The following is a 21,753-nucleotide window of genomic DNA, read 5'->3' as shown; positions in this document are numbered from 1 at the left end:
AACAGACCCCATAGTTTTTGTTGTTGTTGTTTCTTACTGTATATCTCTTCCAAATGGTTGAGATATCACTTTATGGTAAAAGTTTCCAAAAAAAAAAGAGAGAGTCACATAAAAAGTCACATAAAATGCCCATTCAGACTCAACAGCACAAATGTTTTTGGTCATTAGATTCCAGTCATTTATTATGGTATGCTTTGAAGTAATTCAAAATCCGTACTATTTAAAGAAGCAGCCACATCTGTTACCTTTTTAGCACAGCGTACCTCAACCGAGTGGTACAGATGTCTCAATTAGATTAGGTTTAACACTTAAAGTATTCTACCAAATGGTTGATCAAAACATTAAATATTCAAAACACGTGCATGAAACAAGACGATGTGTTCAGCAGTGCTCTGTAGAAAACTAACAGATATATAACTATAATATTAAGGGGTTCAAGCACTGAAAAGACAACCCTGTAGTGGTTCTTCTTCTTCTTCTTCTTCTTATTATTATTAATATTATACTTGCATAGAACCATTAATTTATATATATATATTCATTCCTAAGCATTCTTGACATATATATAATTAGGATTTTTCACAGTCCCAATTTAAAAGTGCTTTCAAAAGAATTCACCAGTAGTGACCTAAGAAAACTGATGATGGCAAAGAAGGGTCATGAGTCAGCTAAGGTTATTTCAGCTATGGTTTCTGTTGGCAAGTAGGTTAAAGACCACTATATAACAGTCAAATATAAATGATGTGTCTTAGTGAAACTAGGTTGTGCTATGATTAAAGGACACCTACTGTAAAAATAAAAATAAAATTCTACCCTCATAAAAGCAGCTCCATATATTAGAATTATAATATGTTTATATGTAATTATATGAAATATGGTTGTTTTTTTAAATATAATTTAGATATTTATTTAAACTTTTCCTCTCATTTCCTAAACAGCATGTACTTTGTGCTATAGGACATAAGCTTTACAGATATAGTTCTTCAAGAAGGTCTATCTATGGTTAAGGAAACTTTTTGTTATACAGTACATCCGGCAGACGTTTTTAAACATTTTTAAGTATAAACCTTGATTTGAACTTTTCTTAAAAAGTATGAATTTTGTATCTTTTCAAAAATAACCAGTCTCCAAAAATAGTCTCCAAAATAAGAATAATCACACCTAAAATGTTTTTTTTTATTTTTTAGGATAAATCTGTTTAAAGTAATTGATAAATTACTACATTGGAAATTAAATTCCCAAGAATTTCTGTATTTATTATTTAAATAAGTTATATTTCCTGTCTATGTTGAACATTTTGCAGCGTGACAATCAATTTTACTACCTGATCTAAGTATCGAATTTTCTAATTCAGTTTAAAAGCTTAAATTTAAATTGGTAAATCTTTTACAGGGGTTTTGAGATACAAAAACAACAAAGGGTAGCTCCTCTCGTCGAAATCTATCCTTCCAAGTTTTCCCAAAACATCTCTTAAAGCACACTGTATAATTATTGCAATGATGAAAAATCTGAAAAATGTCCTGAGAATGGAGGATAAAAATGAACATTTGCATCAAACGGTTGGATTCGCAGTTGCTTTGTGTGTGACATCACTAAGGTTATGTAACAGTCTGTAAAGAAAAGCAATCAAAAGCACTATAAAGCACTTCATTACTCAAAAGTTTGAGTTGGATTCAACGTTCTCAGATAAGCGTTCCTTATTTGTATTAAGTTTGCATTGTGTCAGGATGCGGTGTCAATCGAGTATGAGTTTGCTCTGTTATCCACTATTTTAGCCTGCCATGCAATCAGCATTTCGTCCAGAGAAGCGGCTCAGTGTGAACGAAAGGCAAAAACAATGCAAAAGGAAAAAAAAGAATTTCTGTAGTCAAGAATAAACAAACAAAAAAAAAGAATACAAAACTAAATTCTTTTTTTTTTATTGGCACTAATCAAATGCAATGGAAATCCCAGTTTTGCACAAGAAAAATAAACATAAAACAAAAAAAAAACTTTTTCAAGACTTTATTCAAACTTACTTTTTTTGCGTTAATCCTGCTTCTCTTAAACCATTTGTCCGGTGAGATGTTAATTCCAGCCAGTGAGAAAGAAAAGCGAAGTAAAATCCCAACTGTTCCTTTCTCTCACTTGGACTTCATATCCAGGCACACTGAGCTGATGTAAGACAACTCAAGAGTGAGAGACAGGAGGGAGAAAAAGCAGGAGAGAGACAGACAAAGAGAGAGAGAGAGAAAGAGAGAGAGAGCGAGAGAGAGGGGAAAACTAACATTCTGAGGATTCTTGGGTACTCGCCAAAGTCCCAGAATTCCTTATGCTATACAGAAGGTTTCAATTAAGTCTGACTCCGGTGGCCAATCACAGAACTTTTTTTTTCCCTGACTGTATTTTGATGGTTTAAGCAAATACTGAAAAGAGCATAACTCTCAATGCACAAAGTGTTTACAGAGAACAGTAGGGAGGGCTGTGAATTCCTTCCAGTTTCGCCTCTCAGTCGTCGCTGCTATGCTGTGGAAGTTTAGCCGTGCTTCTACATAAAAAAACTGGATGGATTTAGTGTAAGAATAAAAAAAGAGAAAATTAATACTGTATTTTCTTTCCAATCATATTTTCAATTCAATTGAATTGTCAATGATCATTAAAGGTGGCATGGTGGCTTAGTGGTTAGTACTGTTGCCTTGCATCTCCAGGTCCTGCGTTCGATTCCCGTGTCAGATCTGTGTGCATGGAGTTTGTCGTTCCCAAATTGTGTGTGAATGTTAACCCATGGTCCTACCACGGTCATAAAAAATGGGAATAAATACGATGGTCACCACTGGCCTCTACGGTCCCTTTTTGGAGGTTTCTGGATGGATGGATAAATGGAATGATCATTAAAGTGGATCTAAATCTACATCTGGATTTCTGAAAATGTCGGGAACCTTCTACTAGGGGAAAGCTCAGTGGTTAAGGCATGGAACTACAGTCTGGAAGGTCTTAAGTTTGAACCCCACCGCCAACAAGTTGCCCAGATGTTTAATGAGATAAAAGTTGCTCTAGATAATGTAGCATTGCCCATTCTTCAACAGTCCAGTTTCAGTGGTTCTGGACCCACTCGAGCATTCTGAGATGCTTTTCTGCTTACTGTGGCTGTACAAATTGATTATTTAAAAACAACTGTAGCCTTCCTATTAGTTTAAAACATCCTGGTCTATTTCCGCTGATCTAAGATACCTATTGTGTGCCAACAAGACATTCCCCGCATCATTACATCATCACCACCAACTGGCTGAACTGAATGTGAGTTATGTTGGGTTCATAGATTTCATTCGCGCAGTTACGTCAAAGTCTGAACATTTAATCAGCTTGTTGGAGCAGAAATGGAGGTTCATTAACAAGGCATTTGCCCACAGGTATGCAGCTCAGTGGACGCTTTTTGTCTCTTACACCACATCATGTAAACTGTCGCATGCTGTACGAAAAATCAGTGTAACAAAAAGTTGATTATTTACCGAAAGCGGCATGCCCTAAAGTGTTCTATTAGTCTTATACATAGGGCAATAATCCAAGCCTTATAATAAACGAATAATAATTAAGTGTTTATTAACAATGAAAAGATTTCTGGTGGAACCTTTTTGTTTTTGTCTTTCCTTTGTCAATCACAATGACAACAGCCATGTACCATCTCTTAGTTGGATATTCGCTTGTGCACAGTTAAGGTTTTATAGCTTCCTAAATGGTCTGGTTCCATTGTGGTATATTGGTTAGCACGTGGTGCTCTCACTACCGCGGCCTGGGTTCCATTCCTGATCAGGGGACCACTGTCAGCCATTGGTGGGTTGTACCAGCCAGTAAACCCCTAGTGCTGTTCCAAAGTGTGGAACGGTCATAAAGGTACGGTCATAAAGGGCAACTTGAGATCTTTAGTTGCAACCCCTGAAAATTGATAAACAAAAAAAAAGGGGGTTCTTGTCCAATTATATGGAACATTTTTGTTTTGGTTTGATTTTTTTTTTTTTTTTGAGATTCATACTCTGTGATGGAAATTAATTTGTAAAATGAGAAAATATTATCAGAACTTAAAAGTGCAGATGTAAATATTTTATTCATCAGTAATTACTCATGATGCCAGGTAACCACCTTTACCCTACTAACCAGGCTCTACCTCAAAGAGCTATGAAGGCAAAGGCTGAGGATGAATTTATTTGTCACCCATATGGTGCTCCAGGAGCAGTCACGGTTAAGGGTCTTTTTCGAACTCCCAAAGGGCTTGAACTACCAACCAGCTGATTAGTAATCTAGAGGGTTTCCTCCTGGTACTCCGGTTTCTTCGCACAGTCTAAAGACATGAACATTAGGTTAATTGGTGTTCCTGTAAATTGGTACCTCACCTATGGTGCACCCCAACTCATGCCCTATGTAAGTCTCCCCTGGATAGGCTCCAAAAAGAAAAAAAATATTTATACTGGATATAATTTATGCACAGCTTTTCACCAATTAGAATCAAGAATATAACAGAGCTTTCTAATTACACATAATAAGTTTGAGAATATGAGCTATAAGAATGACTGCAAGAGAAGAGCAAAGACGGAGAGGAAAAGGGAAGGTGAAGGAGACAGAAGCAAAGACAGAGAGACAGAGAGAGAGAGAGACGGTCTATGGGTGCACTTTTCCGAAATGGCTGTAGTGTGGTGGTGGTGGTGGTGGTTATGTAATCACCGGCCAATCATAACCTCCCTCATAAACCCGGGCTGGAAAATCTTATTCCACTGAGCCACAGTCAGGCTCATATGCAAAAAAAATCATACCTGTCAAACACCTACGTGCACACACACACAAACACACACACACCATTTGTTTTACAATTTTTGTCAAGACTTTCTACTGATGTAATTACTAATATTACTAACTAGTGAAGGTCTACACTCAACCTTTAATTTATTTTCAGCCACTTTTTGTTAAAAAGCAGACATACGCTAGTTTTGGCTATAGTTACAGTAATGAACATTTTACAATGCAGCCAAGGACATATTATGATAAACAGTATGAGCAGCTCAACTCTCATATCTTCTAGTCCGAGTCGTTCATTCTTTTGAGTCCATTGCACCGTATAGCGTCTATGGGAGTCACGTGACAAAAGAACGAACGGCTCAGACCTAAGACTCAAAGGTAACTCCTGGTTTCTGTTTCCTATACAGAACTTATGGAGGGTTAGTGATGATTTGCACATGCGAACTCAGTAGAAAATGAACAAATCACTCTCTAAGACTACACGTTCTTCTGAGTCATGTTAAAGATCGAATTGTTCATGAATGACCCATCACTAGTTGGAACTAGTCAAATGTTGTCACAAGGTCTAAACTGTCGTACACTGTATTTTATTCCCATCTCTTCAGGGAAATAACAGTACATATCCCAGAACCGCTAGGTGTGATGGGGTGTATCATCATGTTATACTTATTATATTATCTTGTATAACATATTGTTAGTAATTCTTTGTAATCCACTTTGGGTATTTGGTGAAAATTTGACATGGCATGATGTGAAATGACACATGTCATGGCACAATATTATATCATCCCTATGTTTTATCATGGTTACTAAAGTATACCAAATACATAGTAGGAAAAGGGGTCATGCAAGAAAATGTTATATCATATATAATATATATCATATCTAAAAAAAAAATTTCGTCCTGTAGTTCCATCAAAGCAAGGTGCACCCCGCCTCGTCTCCTGGGATTTGCTCCAGGACCCACCCGGTTTTAAGTTCACTGCTATTATAGGCAGGAATACACCTTATTGTACTGTGGACTTTTTGTTAAAGAGTGGGCTGATGGAGAGAGAGAGATAAATAACAAATGTAAAGCCCATCGGACTAAGGACAGAAAAAGATTCACTTAATAGAAATGAACCAGCATGCACACACACACACACTCTCTTGCTCGCTCGCTCTCGAGTGTTATTTTCAGGACGTTGTATACGATTTGCACAAATGAAGACAGGAAGTCATTTCATAAAGTGTTCAGAGAGTATTTATTCTTTTTTTTTTTTAATTATTGTTGAAAATTTCGACCACATTATTACAGTATCTCTCTTAGAACTTTGAATCGCCTCAGTTCTGTATGATTTGTTTATTAAAATCTTCATTTATCTTCATTAACTCTATGGATCGTGTGTAGGTCCAGAGTGCAGAGCATCAAACAAACAAAAAACAGACAGAAGGTGTAGAATGTGGTATAGCGAGCATCCGCTAGTGAATTTGAATGTCTTATTGTCCTGAGGAATTTCTACCTGTTACACAGTATGAATGATTGTTGGATAAAAAAAAAAAAAGGCCCTGGTGCCAAACATCAACATTAACCCATGTACCATTTTTGATTCGATTATACGACATGACATTCATTCTTTCATTCATAGTAAACACATTCGTATAAATTACGTATGAACAACGACTAGCATGCACGTTCACATTCTAGGAAAAAACAAAACAAGCATTCATATAAAAATAGGTTTTGCAAAATAAATAGATTGTTTTGGATTACAGGAGGCCAGTGAAGACCTCGTTCCTTCATTTTATTGCACTAGAATGTCACATTTCCTCCCAGCCTGATAGGAAGAGGGAGGCAGGAGGGGTAAACGGCTTCTCTATTGGTTTGCATGCAGCTTAGATTCCGTTTTTCACGTGTTCATGGATTCCAGTCTCATCAATGACCAAGGCTGGGTGGAAATCTTTACCCTGCACCAGTGTCTCCAGTCCCTGCGCACAAACAAAACAAAAAAAAAGATAGTTCACTGTTAGTGACTTGCACAGATTTAAAACCCTGAAACTCCCATGATGCACCTAGACTGACTGACGGACGGTGACTGTGGACTGATGTGAGTACGTCCTTCACAGGGTGCTCCCTAATATCAGTGATGGAAACTTCCCTTGAATAAACTCCAACATTAGGGACACCCTGTGAAGTCACCAGCGCTGATGTCACTTCCTCCCTGCGTTACCATGGTAACATAGGCCCATCATATACCTGTCATTGCTAACACTACGGACATTAAATATTGAATATTTATTGAAAAAAAAAAAGATACCATTAGAAAATATACAATTAAAACGTGTTTATCCTGTAAATAAATTATTGATTAATTATAATAATAATAATTGATTAAAGTACAGAGATTTATATATATTTATTTTTTACAGACTACTAGCCTATATAAAAATAAGGATTTTCTGGTCCAATTAAAATGTAAATGTTTGTGTCCTGTTAATATGATCTCCTTCTCGATAATAATGATAATAAATATATAAATCATTGAGTGTGCAATGTTTCTTGGCCAGGTAGTGTGTGTGTGAGATTTAGTTCAGACTTTATTCTGACATAAACATTACTGCAGAGTGAAATTCTTTATTCTTTCTGCAGTATATCTCAGCTTTTTGTTGTTAAAGGCTGAGGTCAGAGCGCAGGTTCGGTCATTATATGGCGGCCCTGGAGCAGACAGGGTTAAGGGCCTTGCTCGAGTGCCAACCTGGTGGAGCTGCGGCTTGACCTTCCAATCAGTAACTTCAATCAAGTATTTCAATTTGAGATGGTTCTCGCCATCCAGGCACAATCCTTCCATTTTTATCCAGGCCACAAAAAAACATTTAATTAATATTTGTATTCATTCACTAACTGATAAATCTGGCATTTAAGGGGTTAACAAAAGCCTAATTCTTATGCGATAACTTTTTATTCATTTATTTATTTTATCGTGCCGAAATAGCTCAGTTGGGCGAGTGATAGACTGAAGATCTAAAGGTCCCTGGTTCGACCCCGGGTTTCGGCAGCTCGAGGTGTTCTAAACCCTTCAAGCATTTCACTGTGTAAAATCTAAGCTTCATCACTCTGTTTATAATAAATTAGTATATAATGATATTTTTTTTACCTCTCCTCCATAGGACACGAGTGGAGAGATCTCACATTTGATTGGCAGGTCAGTTCCATCCTTCAGACTGTAAAAAAAACGGAGCATTAAAATCATTTAAATTAAAGTAAAAGAAGAAGAAAAACAAAGTTTAGTAAGTAAATAGGTGAAGGAATCACGGAGATCTGTTCAGGCCGTCTATAAAAGGGTTGGTTATCAGGAAGCCCATTGCAGTATTACGGGTGGACAAAACATTCGTTCAAAACACAGTACGCTGTCCTATCTGATGTGATCCAATCAAGCACTAGCAAAGTCTAAGCACTAACAACTAACAAGCTACTGTACGAGTTGTGGTGTTCATGATGGTTTGAGAGCCCTGTTTTGTTTTTGGTTTTTTTGCTTGTTGGTCTAGAATTCACGTTGTGCAACAGTTTCTTTTTCTGCTGCACTTACAGTACCATAGACTGTATATCTTTCCACATCTACTTATTTTCCACATTTAAAGTAGGAAAAAAAAATGTAGTATGTTCCAAAGAATTTTAATCAGTTGGAGTTTTAAACACACAAAAAACATCTTAAAGGAGTTTTGTTTGATATCAGGCATTAGGGCGTAGCTTTCTTTTTTCATCGGCATCCTAATGAACCTGCTTACCTTCTACTCCTACTACTTAAAAAAAAAAGCATGTAATTTGCTTATAATGAGCTCGAACTAATGATCTGTCCACCCGTGGATATTTGAGAGATTACCAGAAGAACACTGATTTCACATAATCCAAAGTATTCAATTCCAGTCATCCAACTCTACTGGTGATCAAAAACAAGAGTTCTTTTCACTTGCCGTCATTAAGTGGTTAAAAGTTTAGGAAAGAGAACTTGATTAAGAGTCAGATTGCACCATTTTGTTATGGTAGCGAATGAGCCGTGCCAACACCGTATGCCAAGCATGCCCGGCGCCCTCTCCCCAACATGCGCCCTGGCCTTCTGCCCGTTAGCGTCTACTGTCTGCATGAGAACAAGTCGCGGGACAGTAGGCCGAGAATACCAACCTTCACCGCGCACCGGGAGAGCCGAACTCTCCCCACCTCCCGAGCTGGATTCTCTATCGCCTACTGGTTGTTAAACTAGTAAGGGAGAAGCGAAAAGCCCCATCACCATGCACTACTATAGAACCACAGAAATAGTTACTTCTTGCGGCCATCAGCTGTGTGCGCCCCTGCTGGTCCATGTCTAGAAATGTTACAGAGGAAATAAAAGTGTGAAATGGGTGTCCTGGGCTGTGAAACACTGCACATACAGTGAGCACAGAGCAAACGCAGCATTCAGATCCGTCATGCCCTCCTCGGAGCACAGCACGCGCCCCTGAGGAACACTGAGCAACATTTTTATTTGTTTATTTGTTGTACAACAGGCGTGTATTTGTTTGGTTGTGGCAACAATGGTTATGTAATTCTTCTTTTCAGTTTGTTGTCCAAAATGTTCGTATTTATTTGTTGTACGGTGTGTTTGTACCTATTTATTTGTTGTTCAATGAATTTGTATTTATTTGTTTTTTTTTGTATAAATTGTACATTTTATTTGTTATCCAAAATGTTTGCACCTGTTTATTTGTTGTCCAAAATATTTGTGTTTGCTTGTTCATTGTCCAAAATGTGTTTGTTAATCTGTCATCCAAAATGTGATCTATTAGTTTATTTGTTGTCTACAATGTTTGTATATTAGTTTATTTGCTAGACAATGAATACGTATTTGTAAATTTGATCTTCGAAAGGCTTTTATCAATTTATCTGTTGCACAATGAATTTGTATTTGTTATATTTTGTAAAAAATAATTAGTACGTTTTATTTGTTGTTTAAAATGCATTTGTTTATTTGCTGTCTAAAATGTTTGCATACTTGTTTATTTGCTGTCTCAAATGTTTGCATTTGTTTATTTGCTGTCCAAAATGTTTGCATACTTGTTTATTAGCTAGACAATGATCTTGTCTTTGTCCAACAAATAAATAAATACAAGCCTTTTGCACAACAAATGAACAAAGGATTTGTATTTGTTTATTTGCTGTCTAAAATGTTTGTGTTTATTTGCTGTCTAATATGTTTGAGTTTATTTGCTGTCTAAAGTATCTGTATTTGTTTATTTGCTGTCCAAAATGTTTGCATACTTGTTTATTAGCTAGACAATTATCTTGTCTTTGTATTTATTAATGATCTTGGCTTGTATTTATTTATATAAATTGTTGTACAAAAGGCTTGTATTTATTTATTTGTTGGACAAAGAATTTGTATTTGTTTATTTGTTGTCTAAAATGTTTGTTGCTCTCTCTGTGTAAATAAGAGCTTGTCGCTCACCTGGGTATAGCAGGCACGCGGGTTCCGTTCTCATCGATGAAGTGTCCGCCTGCGTTGAGGATCCAGCGGTGGTGCAGGGACATGAGGGACTGGCGTGCGGTCGTGGGATTGTCCTTCCCGTCCTGACTGTCTGCATTCTTCAGCGGAGAAAACTCGTCCTCTCTCAAAACCTCATACACCACGAACCTCCTGAAACCCAGACGCGTACAGGACACGTGATGCTTGGAGCATGGAGTACACTTCAAACACACCACTTCATAGAAATGTTACAGATGCTGTTACAGATGTGAGCGGCGTCAATGCAGTACTGCGCCCGCTCCACTCTCCAAAACCAGGAAGTTTCTATTTTTATTGAAACAGTATAGAAGTCGACATGCATGTTAGTTTTTCCTAGAGTGTTTCTGAAGCATTTCTCCCAGCAGTCTTTTCTTAGACTCAGACAGGGTAGAGAGGAAAAAAAAAAAACCTGATGGAAGAAAAAACAGGCACTAACTTGGCAAACTGGAAGATGTCGAACACAAATTTTTCCATCTTGATTCCGTTGGGTTTGTCGGGGTTGACCTGCTCGCCTCGTGCGTCCACGTAGGGGATTTTCTTCCGAGCCACATGGTGCTGTAGCTGAGGCTCATGGGTGCTGAAAGACAGAGTGTCGAAAAGGCGAAAAAGAAAGATAAATACGGGGAAAGAGAAACATGTTCTTTCTATTAGAATATCATATGAATTACACTGAGAGCGAGCGCGGGTCTGGAGAAACCATCACGGGTTTAAAATACCAGACTGAAAGTGCAGATGTTCCTTTCTCGCCTTTACCTCATACTTTCAGTCCGTTCTGTCCTGCGCAGTGTTTAAAAGGTGGCTGGAAACTCCAGATTTATTTTTAAGCTCGCACTCACTCAAAGTAGTATTTCAGGTGGCGTTAACAAAAGCAAGAGCGGAACAGAGCGATGTACAGCGCGCTGCTGAAACAACTCACTTGACGACGGCTTTGAGGAAGGGAAGGGAGAAGAAATGATTAGCCACGTTGCCGGCGTTGAACATGAGCCGACCGTCTGCGGCGCGCTTCTGGGCCGTCGTTATCGTGATCTCGCTGTACTCCACCACTTGGTACTGTCCGTCGACCTTACAGACCACGCCCACTGCCTCGGTCGGGTTGGTTTTGTCCACCACCTGCAGAAGGAGAAACGACCAGGGGTGAGCCGTGAGAACGCGGAGCAGGACGAAGTGGGTTAAACTGGTGGAACGAGCATTGTTCTTTGATTAGAAATTCCATCTTGTTCTGCTCATGCCTGGAGCCTGCATTAAATTAAAACAAGGTTAAAAAACATGGAAGAAAAGAAGAGAAAAAAGAAGAAGAAAAAGACGTAATCCTTCTGAGAGTCAGAAATTACAAGTTGTTGGTTGATGATGGGTTCGCGTCAGAGCAGGAGACCCCGAGCTCGACATTACAAAGGGTGGGTGGGTTCAGGTCGTAAACTCGCTGTTTAATTACCAGTCTAAGTCTGACTCACAAGGATGTTAAACTCTAAACTTTTAAATTTGGGCAAAGTTTCACAGCCATTCATGTTTTTTATTTCACCAGAAACCTTAACATGATGGTCAACAGTAATGTTTTGTGCTCATTCCTCATAAAAAATCATTATTTTCCCAGATTTTGAAGGCAATTTCAAAAACACTTGAAAAATATTAGCACGAGAATATACAAAGAAAGTCATTTAAGGTCATTCTTTACATTAAAGGCTGAGGTCATACGAAAGACAAGGAGTTTAAAACCTTAGCGTTTTGATGTATAACATGTCTGGATTTGAAATGAAAAAAAAAAATTTTTTTTATTAAAAATGAAAAGAAAATACAATCCTGATCTTTTCCCATTTTCCTTTTGGCAAACTTTCACCATATCATGAACTCGTACACCAACAGACTCTTCCCTGGCTTCATACTCAGCTCCGCCCAGCTCTGCTAAACTCCGCCCAGTTCTGCTAAACTCCACCCAGTTCTGCTAAACTCCACCCAGTTCTGCTAAACTCCACCCAGTTCTGCTAAACTCCACCCAGTTCCGCCAAGACGTCATTATTAATCAATCATCAGTTTTTCTAACCTGCTCCCTGGACATTAAACTAAACATTAAAAAGACGCTGTAATAATTCCCGAGATCTTCTGTCTTTTTGTTGACAAGTAGGAACGACTTTGACGCATCTGTACAAACCACAAAGCCACCGAACAGAGTTGTTTTCTCTTTTCACCGAGCCAGGTTTTTTTTTTCACAACCTCGCTCACTGACGTGGCGGCTGCTCCTCCACACGATACCGCGAGATGACAAACCAGGAGCGGTGTGGTGAAAGGGAATGTGAAAATGACGGCGGTGCACAATCTAATGAAGGTTTAATTAGAGCAATCTCGTCACAGCTGTGCTGGGAGCAGGCATGTGGAAACATTCAGGATCGCTAAGAGGAACGTTTCCTGTTCATTTGAACAATTAGCTCGAGGTCTTAACCTCTACCGAAGATCTGCAGCATTTCGAATGGAGGCACGGACCCGGGTGCTCGTCTCTCTCCAGATGTTTTGTCGTTAACTCGAGGCCTTGGCCAACAGATGTTCATCACTTGGTGTGAATTGGGTACAAGTCAGATATTTTGGGTCCACATCCAAGCAGGGGGAAGTTCTAGCCTACCGAGTAGAAATCCTCTCCTTCAGGACTTTTTTCATGTCCTATTCAGTAAACAGCTTTATTTTTAGATCTAGTCTTGGTTACCTAGTATTTCTTTCTAAACCGTCAACAATGTAGAAGGATAAGGGATTAAGGTAATGTCTTTTTCAGGTTATATCCGCTGCTAAACTTCATCAGACAAGTGCAAAGAGGAAGCGGATGAGACAAAGATAGAAAGGAGCCCTAGAAATGACTCCATCACAGAAACATCCTAGAAATCACAGAAATACTTATTTTAGTAGCAAACTGCCCCATCTAGTGAGCCTTAGAAGGGGTGCAGAGTAGGGTTTTTTTATTTTTAAAGACCAGGCTTTACATTCACTAGCAAGCTTGGGGAATGGATGCATGACTTTATAGTCCTGATGGATAATTAATTCTTGCACAAATCACAATCACTTTTGATTGAGAGAGGATGAGGAGGAGGAGTTGCAGGAGGAAGAGGAGGAGGGTACAATCCAATTACTTACAATAAACTGTTACCATAATTACTATACGACAATTATTACGATCTTACCATTAAGACTCTTTATGTAAAATCCCTAGGTTTAGGCGTGTACATATATTCAGAACATTGAGTAAAAGAGACGGTGGTATAAAATAAGGGTTGCCAGATTGGAGAAACCGCAGAAATGAACCGACTACAAACCATACCATCACGCTTGCATTCTTTCCTGTGGCGTCATTAACTACGACTGTTTTTATAAGAACACATTAGAACTGGGTCAGTCGGTTCATTCAGGAGCTTTCACCGGTGTACAATGACGATGACTAAAATGTCGAACACACCTCTCCTCGAAATGACAAAGCTGGCACGGTGCCAAGTTCAAAGGCACTGCGAATTAGCGTCAAATATCCTTTACGGGGTTACGACAGTTCAAAATTTAGTTCAAATCATTAACCCAACCGAATGCAAAAAAAACTTTATATTAGCTTAAAACTCCTTTTTCATTTCTCTATATAATCCCCTGCTACAATAATGCACTTATTTCAGCGTCTCACTAGTGCTTTCATCAAGATAGAAAGTTTTCTCAGGACTGCCTGCTATATGATTGAAACACTGGCCCCCCAGGAACTCCTTAAATGGAAGCTCAGAACGGTATGGGAGATGTGTCGATAACGCTCAGCCAAGTTCCTGTAACGTGAAAGTGATATTGGTGAGCAGTTTTCCACAGACAGATGTGTCTTTTCTATGTGTTATCCATTATTTTTGTTTAAGGATCAGGGGTTCCACTTGCTGATCGTTCACGGTAACCAGTGCAGTGGGCAGATCGTCATTCAAAACCTTCTTTGAAACGTTTGAACCATTTGGACGCTTTACTGTACTGTATAAACGCCTTAATTCACTAGAAATGTCATCGCAATTAAGGTCCTGGTTTGACTCGAACACTCCTTATGAGTAACTACACAGCGTAAGGCTTTAGAGTAAACCAAACAAACAACCACGACGACTCCATGCACCGGTTGTTCGGCAGGGTGGGAAGGTTAAAGATCGAGAACAGAATGTATGGCAGCCGTATTAACCGCGTTTATTAGAGAGACGATTAATTACACCCGGAGAACTTGCATGACCTGTGTGAGGGCGCTCACCTTGGCACCGCAGTCTGCTCCCTTATGCACGCAGAACCCAACAAAAGCAGGATCGGCCACCTTCACCAGGATGTTGTCGACGCAGTAGATGTGGATGTAGCCGATTCCTCTTCTCTCCATGTCCTGCACGATCTTGTTCACGCCCAGCGCTCGGTACAGTCCTCCGTTGCCGTCTGAAACCACAAGAGCGTGGGTGGTTCAATTTAATCTCAAGCACATCTTGTGAAAGGTCAAAAACAATTCCCTAATTTATACTTCGCTTCCTGTCCAGCTTGTTTGCTGCAAATGACCCACAAACCACATGCATATGTACAGTACAGCTTTATATTGCACGCTCTACACAGTCTTATGTTCAACTTCAAATACATCATTCATCTAGAAATAATGCAATCTTGGGAACCTAGGAAATATAAATACATTTTTTTTTCTTTCTTTTTTTTTTTTTTTTTTACATGATACCTCAAGCGATTTACGCTACACCCTTTTACCTCTGTAAAGAACAGACGGAGTTACTAAACCAGGTGCATTCCTCATGAATCATCTCTCATATCCGTCTCTGAGTCACACTCTGCATTTTCACTTTCTTGCCAAATGACAAAATAAACTGTAATGATTTTCTTTTTTCCTAGTCATTAAATTTAGCCCGGTTATGTGTATAAAAGGTGCTCTGGGTAATACGTCATCCTGTAATGATCTGCAGGCCAAAAAAGGCTCAGTGAGATCACCTTAATTAGGGTCAAAATGAAAACATAAGGAGTAAAATATGTCCTTTTATTTATTAGATTTTTTTTTCTTACACTAAGTATAAATATCCGGTTTTAATAACACTTGAATAACAGCACAACCACAGTAACCGAGTGCACCAGCTCGAATATTACGATAAATCAATATATAATCAATATATGGCTACCTTCACTTTTTACACACCACATGGTTCAATTCAGATTCTTTGCTCATGTCATGACGGTTCAGGTTGATAAATACAAATAACTTTTATTTGACTCTGATGTGGACGAACGTGTGCACGTTTACCGTTTCATCGATATGTCTTTGGTCACGTTATCTAGGTTCAAACACATCACATTCGTGCAACCGCTCATTCATTTCCAATAATAGTTGTGCTATTAGAAAAATAAATAAATAAATAAATAACTCTTGGAATTTTGCTCCGGAGGACAAAAAGCAGTTCGTCAGCTGGATTTGTTGAGGTGCAGGAAAAGGAAGAAAGCCAAGATACTCGATTTAGCTGTTTTTTTTTTTCTTTTCGCAGCTATCGCTAGCACTGATATGAAATCCCGGCGATGGCGGCGGCGACTGATGTCGTGACGAAAAAGCCAAATTGATTCTGATCTGCGCGTTCGCATTCAAGTCACATGACCGTTTACTGGATATTTATCAGATCTACAGTAGGACCGCATACGTAATGTGATCAGAATAAGATCTGACCTGATAATCCTCTGATTTGTGCATTTAGACAATCTGTTTACCTTTAATTAAATCACATCAGGCTGCTATGGTGAACACAGTCTATTAAGTCCGCATTAATTCCAGGGGGGGGCAAAACTTACGCATCGGACCATTTAAAATTTTTTGTTTTTTTTTATTGTGAGTTTAGTTCACAAATACACTTAAAGTGTAGTAAAAGTTCACCTGGTGCCATGGAGAGTTTGCCTTTGCCTTCGAGTATGATCTTGCCGTTGAAGTCCATGGCAGGAAGCATGCCTTGCTGGAAGAATATAACGTTCTCCTTCTTCAGCCCGAAGTATTTGTGCTTGGAGAAGAATTTTTCCGTGGAGCCCATCGTCCTGCCGCTCGTCATGATGTACCTAAATAATAATAATAGAAAGTCAGAAACTGTCATTATTATACTTAAGTACTGATATGATGATCACCTTTAGGGTGTGTGTGTGTGTGTGTGTGTGTGTGTGTGTATGTCTGTGTGTTTAATAAACCCTCAGGAACAACATTTCAGACCTTAACATTAACATCCTTAACATGTTTCCACATTCAAAGCATACCAGAATTGCTTAACTACTTCTGACTGAGTAGTTTTATTTCCGTAAGAAGATTGTTTTGTGTAAGACGGCATGAGGTACTGGGACTGTTCAGAAATCATCAGGGGGGAAAAAGCCCACACGGCAGGCCCGGACAGCATGCTGCTCACATGTCAGCCTTAATTCAATGTCCACATCATTTTTATAACCGTCCTGCTGGGAGGATTTTAAGAAGGAAAAAAAAGGAAATGTATAAAGGGAAATAAAAGCTGGCACGAAGATGCATGCTTAAAACTTTCCCTAATAAAACTTTACAATCCCTTAGAAGTACAGGGGATAGGAGAGATCACCAGGGGTTACCTGATACACGATTATCACGATACCGAGACGCTGATTCGATTATGATTTTATATTTTCCACAGAATTTGTAAAAAAAAAAAAAAACTTTGAATAGTTTAAAGTGCGCCACCTGTAGGATTATAGACAAACTGCTTTTTACCGCCTCAAATGCAAATAAAAAATAAAATTATATAAACATTTTGACCCCTCCCCCCATCTCTAATACCTACAGTACATAATTTCTGTTTTTGAATTCTTGATTCTGATTGGTCACAAGGCGCTGATTTATTTCCTTATTGCGTTGTGTGTCGTTTCTATAGTAACAGCTAATTCACTGGTAGAGAAACCATGCGCCACTGCTAATATAGTGGTGTTTTTCCAGGGGAGACTTTTATTATGCCTATTTGGAAGGAGTCTCCAGTGTCAATGCTTGGTAACATGTGGTACAAGCATCTGTTATAAGACAAGAAAATATGCTCTGACGCTAAAACATCAAAGGGTTCCTCTTACCACCATAGGTTAACTTTGTTCAAACGCTGTATAATATAATATGGCACCTTTAAACACATTCTATATAAACTAGCCATATCATATTATGTTATGTCATATTTTTTTTGTGTGTGTGGAGAAACCGCAAACCTTCTTGAGCTATACCGTTACACTCTAAAGCATTATATAAGTATTTCCTTGACTGTGGATTATTGCACAGTAACTAAATCAATGGGATGAGATTGTATCTTGAGCAGCGTTCCAGCACTTCAGTGGTGATGATGTAATGGTCCTCACCATGGAATGCAGCACTCGGTGCCGTACTGCTTCTTCGCGAGCTGCTCCAGGCGGAGGATGCGCTCAGCCTGGATCTGAAACAGGGTCTTGTGTGACGGCAGGCCGACGTCGTACATGCCTTTAGGATACGCCACTCCCAGTCTGGTTCCCTGTCCTCCAGCCAGAAGCAGAACTGCCACTTTATTCTGGGCTATACATCTCAGACCTGCGGACGTGACCGAGAGCTCTGGTTACTTTTCTGTTTTAGTAACGAGTTTATTCACTTTATTAAAAAATAATAATAATAATAATGAAGGATGGCCTTTTGTAGAGCTTATTCAAGCAGGCATCGGCGTAATCTTATCTTTAGGCCTGTGTTTCTTTAAAGGCATCTTATTTCTCCTACGAACTCTGCGTGCTGAATTGTAGGAAGGCACACCCTGATAACGTATCACACACTTATCTTATATAAACTGCAGGCAGGTTTATCATCACCTAGCCATGTGTAACCTCTAGCATACAATATAGCTTTGGGTTAATCCTTCCTCATACTCAACAAACACAACAGCAGCGCGCTGGGAAATGGGAAATGAACCCCTTCAGTGTGACTCTAGACTATAAACTTTAGTAGAAAAAAAAATGATTGATTAAATCCCAAACAATGCTGAATGACCTCATAAAAAAATAACGACAGCAACTGCGTCAGTACTAACTAGAAGCAGATGTTTCTCCTCCCAAATGTGCAGTTCCAAACCACACTAACCCTCATAAGGCACTGTTTGTTTTCTTTTCATCAATCTGCAAAACTCATCAGTAACACGACCAGTCAGTTAGAGTTCAAACAACAACAACAACAACTACAACAACAAAAAGGAACTGCGAACTCTTACCTTCTTTCTCCCACTCTTTGAGAGACTCCCTGTCTCTCGTGACGCTGCCCAGAACCTCGCGTGGCACCGGCTCCATCCTCTCGTCCACCTTCTCTTGCTTGGTCTGACCAGACATCTCCATGGCCCTCTTGAAGAACTTGTTGATCTCCTGGAAATCCATCGCCTGGAGCTCTTGAGCCAGCTCTGCCTGTTCCTCAGGACTCAGCTGGTCCCAGAACTGCAGTAGATGTGACTGGCCGGCCTCAGCCAGCCTCTGAGCCAGTTTACCAGTCTCCATGTTTGCGGGGTGAAATCTGCAAGGATAAAACATGAAGACATATCTATGAAGACAGAACTACGGACACAGATATGGATGCCTTTTATATGGGATATGAAGGACGAGTAAAGCACTGATAAGGTTAAACGTTTGTCCTGAGTTCTTGGCATGCACATGCCTTTATTGCCCTGACCCATGTTTTTTATGATAGTAAAGTGCTGTGTTTATGTGATGTGCTGTTTAAGGACAGAAGTAGCAAGACAGGAGGCTATTCAGACCTTAAAGAAGACAAGCAGAATTAACACATACACAGTGTTCACATATTTGAAATTTCTATGCGATCGCTTTGACCATAACTCGCTATTAATTAATAAAAACATTGTTGTAAGGAATAAAAAAAAAAACATGGATTGCGCCACAATAAATATAACACTGAGTTACTGGTTCTATAGCAACACATGGTGAAAGGTTTTATTCTCCTGTATACCACAAACAAAATCAGCATTTCTTAATGAACGTTACACTGTTTAGCCATTCATATGAGGGCGTTCAAGTCAAACCAGGACTTTAACAGGAAACAGCTGTGGAAACAGTTGTGAAATTTAAAACTTCTTTTATTTCTCCATATAATCCTCTGCTACACTAATACACTTATCCCAGCGTTTCACTAGTGCTTGGATCCCATCAAGGTGAGAATGTTTTCTTAGTACGCCAGAGCCATGAACTGATCGGAGTTTGGGCCCGTACGGGAAATGTGGAAATAACGCCCAGCCAAACTTAATGTCACAAAGCAGCTTTACAGAAACAAAAGCAGAAAAAACAAAGAGGGACCCTATCAGTTGTCCAACTATAGCCCCATATTAAACCTCCCTTTTATCGCCAAGATCTTAGACAAGGTTTTAGCACAGCAAAAACGTTCACTAACAATCTAATGTGCATAGAAATAACATTCATGAAATGTATCAGTCAGGATTTAAACCACATCATGGCCACATCACCGTTCAAATTCTTTACTCTGTGTAAGGGTCTCATCACCGCAAGTCTTCTGAAGGCGTCAATCAGTTTCACTTCTTCCTTCAGGACACATTTTGTCACACGGCCAGTTTTACTTGAGTTACATTAAGTCGGGTCTTTATTACTCCTTACAGTAAAGACACTATAAACCATCCCTCCCGACCCAGCCTTAATTTTTTTTTCACCTTTCTTGAACGTATTGCGACAATGCAGCAGCCTGTATGTTTCTGTGGAACCCGAAAGTCTTCAGTCCTGAATGCATTCCTGTCACAAACGCTGACATGGGGGTTACTCTCACTCTTACATAAATCTTCAACATTTAAACATATATATGCCGTTTCCTGAAAAAGCACAGCACCACCTAAAAACATTGTTAATTTGCTGTTTTTTTTTTTTTTTTAAATAAACATATCTTCGTGGTCATTAGTTAAATCCCTCTATCACAAGCCACTTTAAATAAATCACTATTAAGCTTATTTGCACGCACAAGACACTTTAAATATGTGGATTGTACAACCCTGGACATTACCATTCTTTATTACCATTTATATCCAACTTCATTCCACACAAAAATGCCATAAATCTATAACTACTTAGTACAGCTGTTTTTCTTATTGTTCTATATTTCTTCATATATTTTCTTATATTGTGTATTTTTGTTGTACAGATATTTTATTTTATTCTTTCTTAGGTAAATTTACCTTCTATTTTATTTTTCATATTTATTTCCTATTCGTAGTCTTTTATTTTAAGGTCACGAGCAGTTGTCTAAGTATTTCACTGCATATCGTACTGTGTATGACAAATAAAATTTGAATTTGATCTAGGGTTTAGAATTGTGCAGTATAGAGCGACATATTCTTTTTTTTTATCTCAACCTAGGCAAAATGATGAACTGAATTTTAGTTCATTTTAACCAACTATACAAACTTGCCTGAGCCACAAAAAAGACAAGCAAAGAAATATCACAGATTAACAAAAAAAAGCTTAAAAATCAACTTTTTCTCATCAATCAAACTGGATTTGAGGATTCCCCGGGTATAAAGATGCAGTATGGCAGCATTCTTTTTTTTTTTTTTTTTAATTACAACAATTATTATCATAAGAATGAATGAGAGGTAACTACACTGGCACTCAATGGCATTCTGGTATCGAGGGGGCGTGGCCGAGTTTTGGCATTTTGTTCTTGGGGGCGTGGCCTGTTGACAAGGTAATCACAGCTTCAGCGAAGACATTACAAGGTTTAGATTAAATTAGATTAGCCAGCTCTAACACTCAATAAGGAGCTTTACTTACTGATAAAACAGCAAATAGATAACTATTGTAGGATTGTAGATTGTAGAAGAGACACTAATAGAACATCCTAACACGGAAGAACTGACACAGAGAGAGAGAGAGAGAGGGAGATTAGAGTAGTAGCTGCTGTACCCATGTGTTCTGCAGGAAGCCATGTGCTCTCAAGCCCCGCGAATGAATTTCAAAGAAAATAATATTCCTACCTCATGTGTAGCTGCAGAAGAATGTCGTCCCTTGATGTTTTCACTCGTAACTCGTTTCCTTTTCTGACGACAGACTCGCAGCTACATCAGTTTTACTCCAGCGCCTCCACCCCCCGAGCAAATCCGCCTCCCGCCTCCCGCTTCCGTCACTTGACGTGGCACCGAAGAACGAGCGCCTTCATCACCACACCCGTAAGACAAATAAATCCCGCCTCCTCTCTTGTGATTGGCTGAGAAATGAGCATTCATAATATTAACCAGTCACAAAGAGGAAGGAGGGACACTCCCAGCCAATAGCACCGAACCAGGAAGAGGGATATGTACACACCAAAGGCAAAATAGAAACTAATTTCAATTGCTCTGGCAACAATGTATTTTATGTTGTTGTTTAAAATATATATATATATATATATATTTCTTTTAACGTTCATGCCAATAAAGCGCTTTTGAACTAAGCTGAAAGAACTAAACTATCCTAT

At 38.9% G+C, this 21,753-nt stretch overlaps 2 protein-coding genes across 5 annotated transcripts in view; both read right to left on the bottom strand.

The window, feature by feature from the left end:
• The window catches only part of ddr2a (discoidin domain receptor tyrosine kinase 2a), a 43,575-nt gene extending 41,407 nt beyond the window's left edge, over window positions 1-2,168 (bottom strand). For all 3 annotated transcript variants that reach the window (XM_053499404.1, XM_053499405.1, XM_053499406.1), the window contains exon 1: window positions 2,019-2,168. The gene's annotated coding sequence lies outside the window, so the exon portion shown is untranslated. The remainder of the gene's footprint in view (window positions 1-2,018) is intronic.
• A 3,819-nt stretch (window positions 2,169-5,987) lies between these two features.
• uap1 (UDP-N-acetylglucosamine pyrophosphorylase 1) lies at window positions 5,988-21,413 on the bottom strand. Of its 2 annotated transcripts, XM_053499172.1 has the most exons (11): window positions 21,275-21,413; window positions 18,506-18,798; window positions 17,637-17,841; window positions 16,168-16,343; window positions 14,518-14,690; window positions 11,200-11,393; window positions 10,720-10,860; window positions 10,227-10,415; window positions 9,066-9,107; window positions 7,902-7,968; window positions 5,988-6,735 (listed from the first exon to the last, which is right to left on the bottom strand). In XM_053499172.1, exons 1-11 carry the CDS (start codon window positions 21,277-21,279, stop codon window positions 6,643-6,645), a joined length of 1,578 nt encoding a protein of 525 aa, XP_053355147.1. In that variant the 5' UTR covers window positions 21,280-21,413; the 3' UTR covers window positions 5,988-6,642. The 2 variants fall into 2 exon arrangements, with proteins under 2 accessions (XP_053355147.1, XP_053355148.1); XM_053499173.1 differs by lacking the exon at window positions 9,066-9,107.
• Window positions 21,414-21,753: the final 340 nt, after the last annotated feature.

This window comes from Clarias gariepinus, chromosome 6 (assembly GCF_024256425.1).
Source record: "Clarias gariepinus isolate MV-2021 ecotype Netherlands chromosome 6, CGAR_prim_01v2, whole genome shotgun sequence".
NCBI lineage: Eukaryota > Metazoa > Chordata > Actinopteri > Siluriformes > Clariidae > Clarias > Clarias gariepinus.
This window is presented reverse-complemented; position numbering and strand designations above follow the sequence as displayed.

What these genes read in the sequence shown, in the direction of transcription:
- uap1 (XM_053499172.1), bottom strand. An exon ending in CAAAGAGTGGGAGAAAGAAG is followed by an intron (nt 17,842 to 18,505) that starts GTAAGAGTTCGC and finishes TCACGTCCGCAG; the next exon opens with GTCTGAGATGTATAGCCCAG. An exon ending in TCGTGTCCTATGGAGGAGAG is followed by an intron (nt 6,736 to 7,901) that starts GTAAAAAAAATA and finishes GTTTGTGCGCAG; the next exon opens with GGACTGGAGACACTGGTGCA.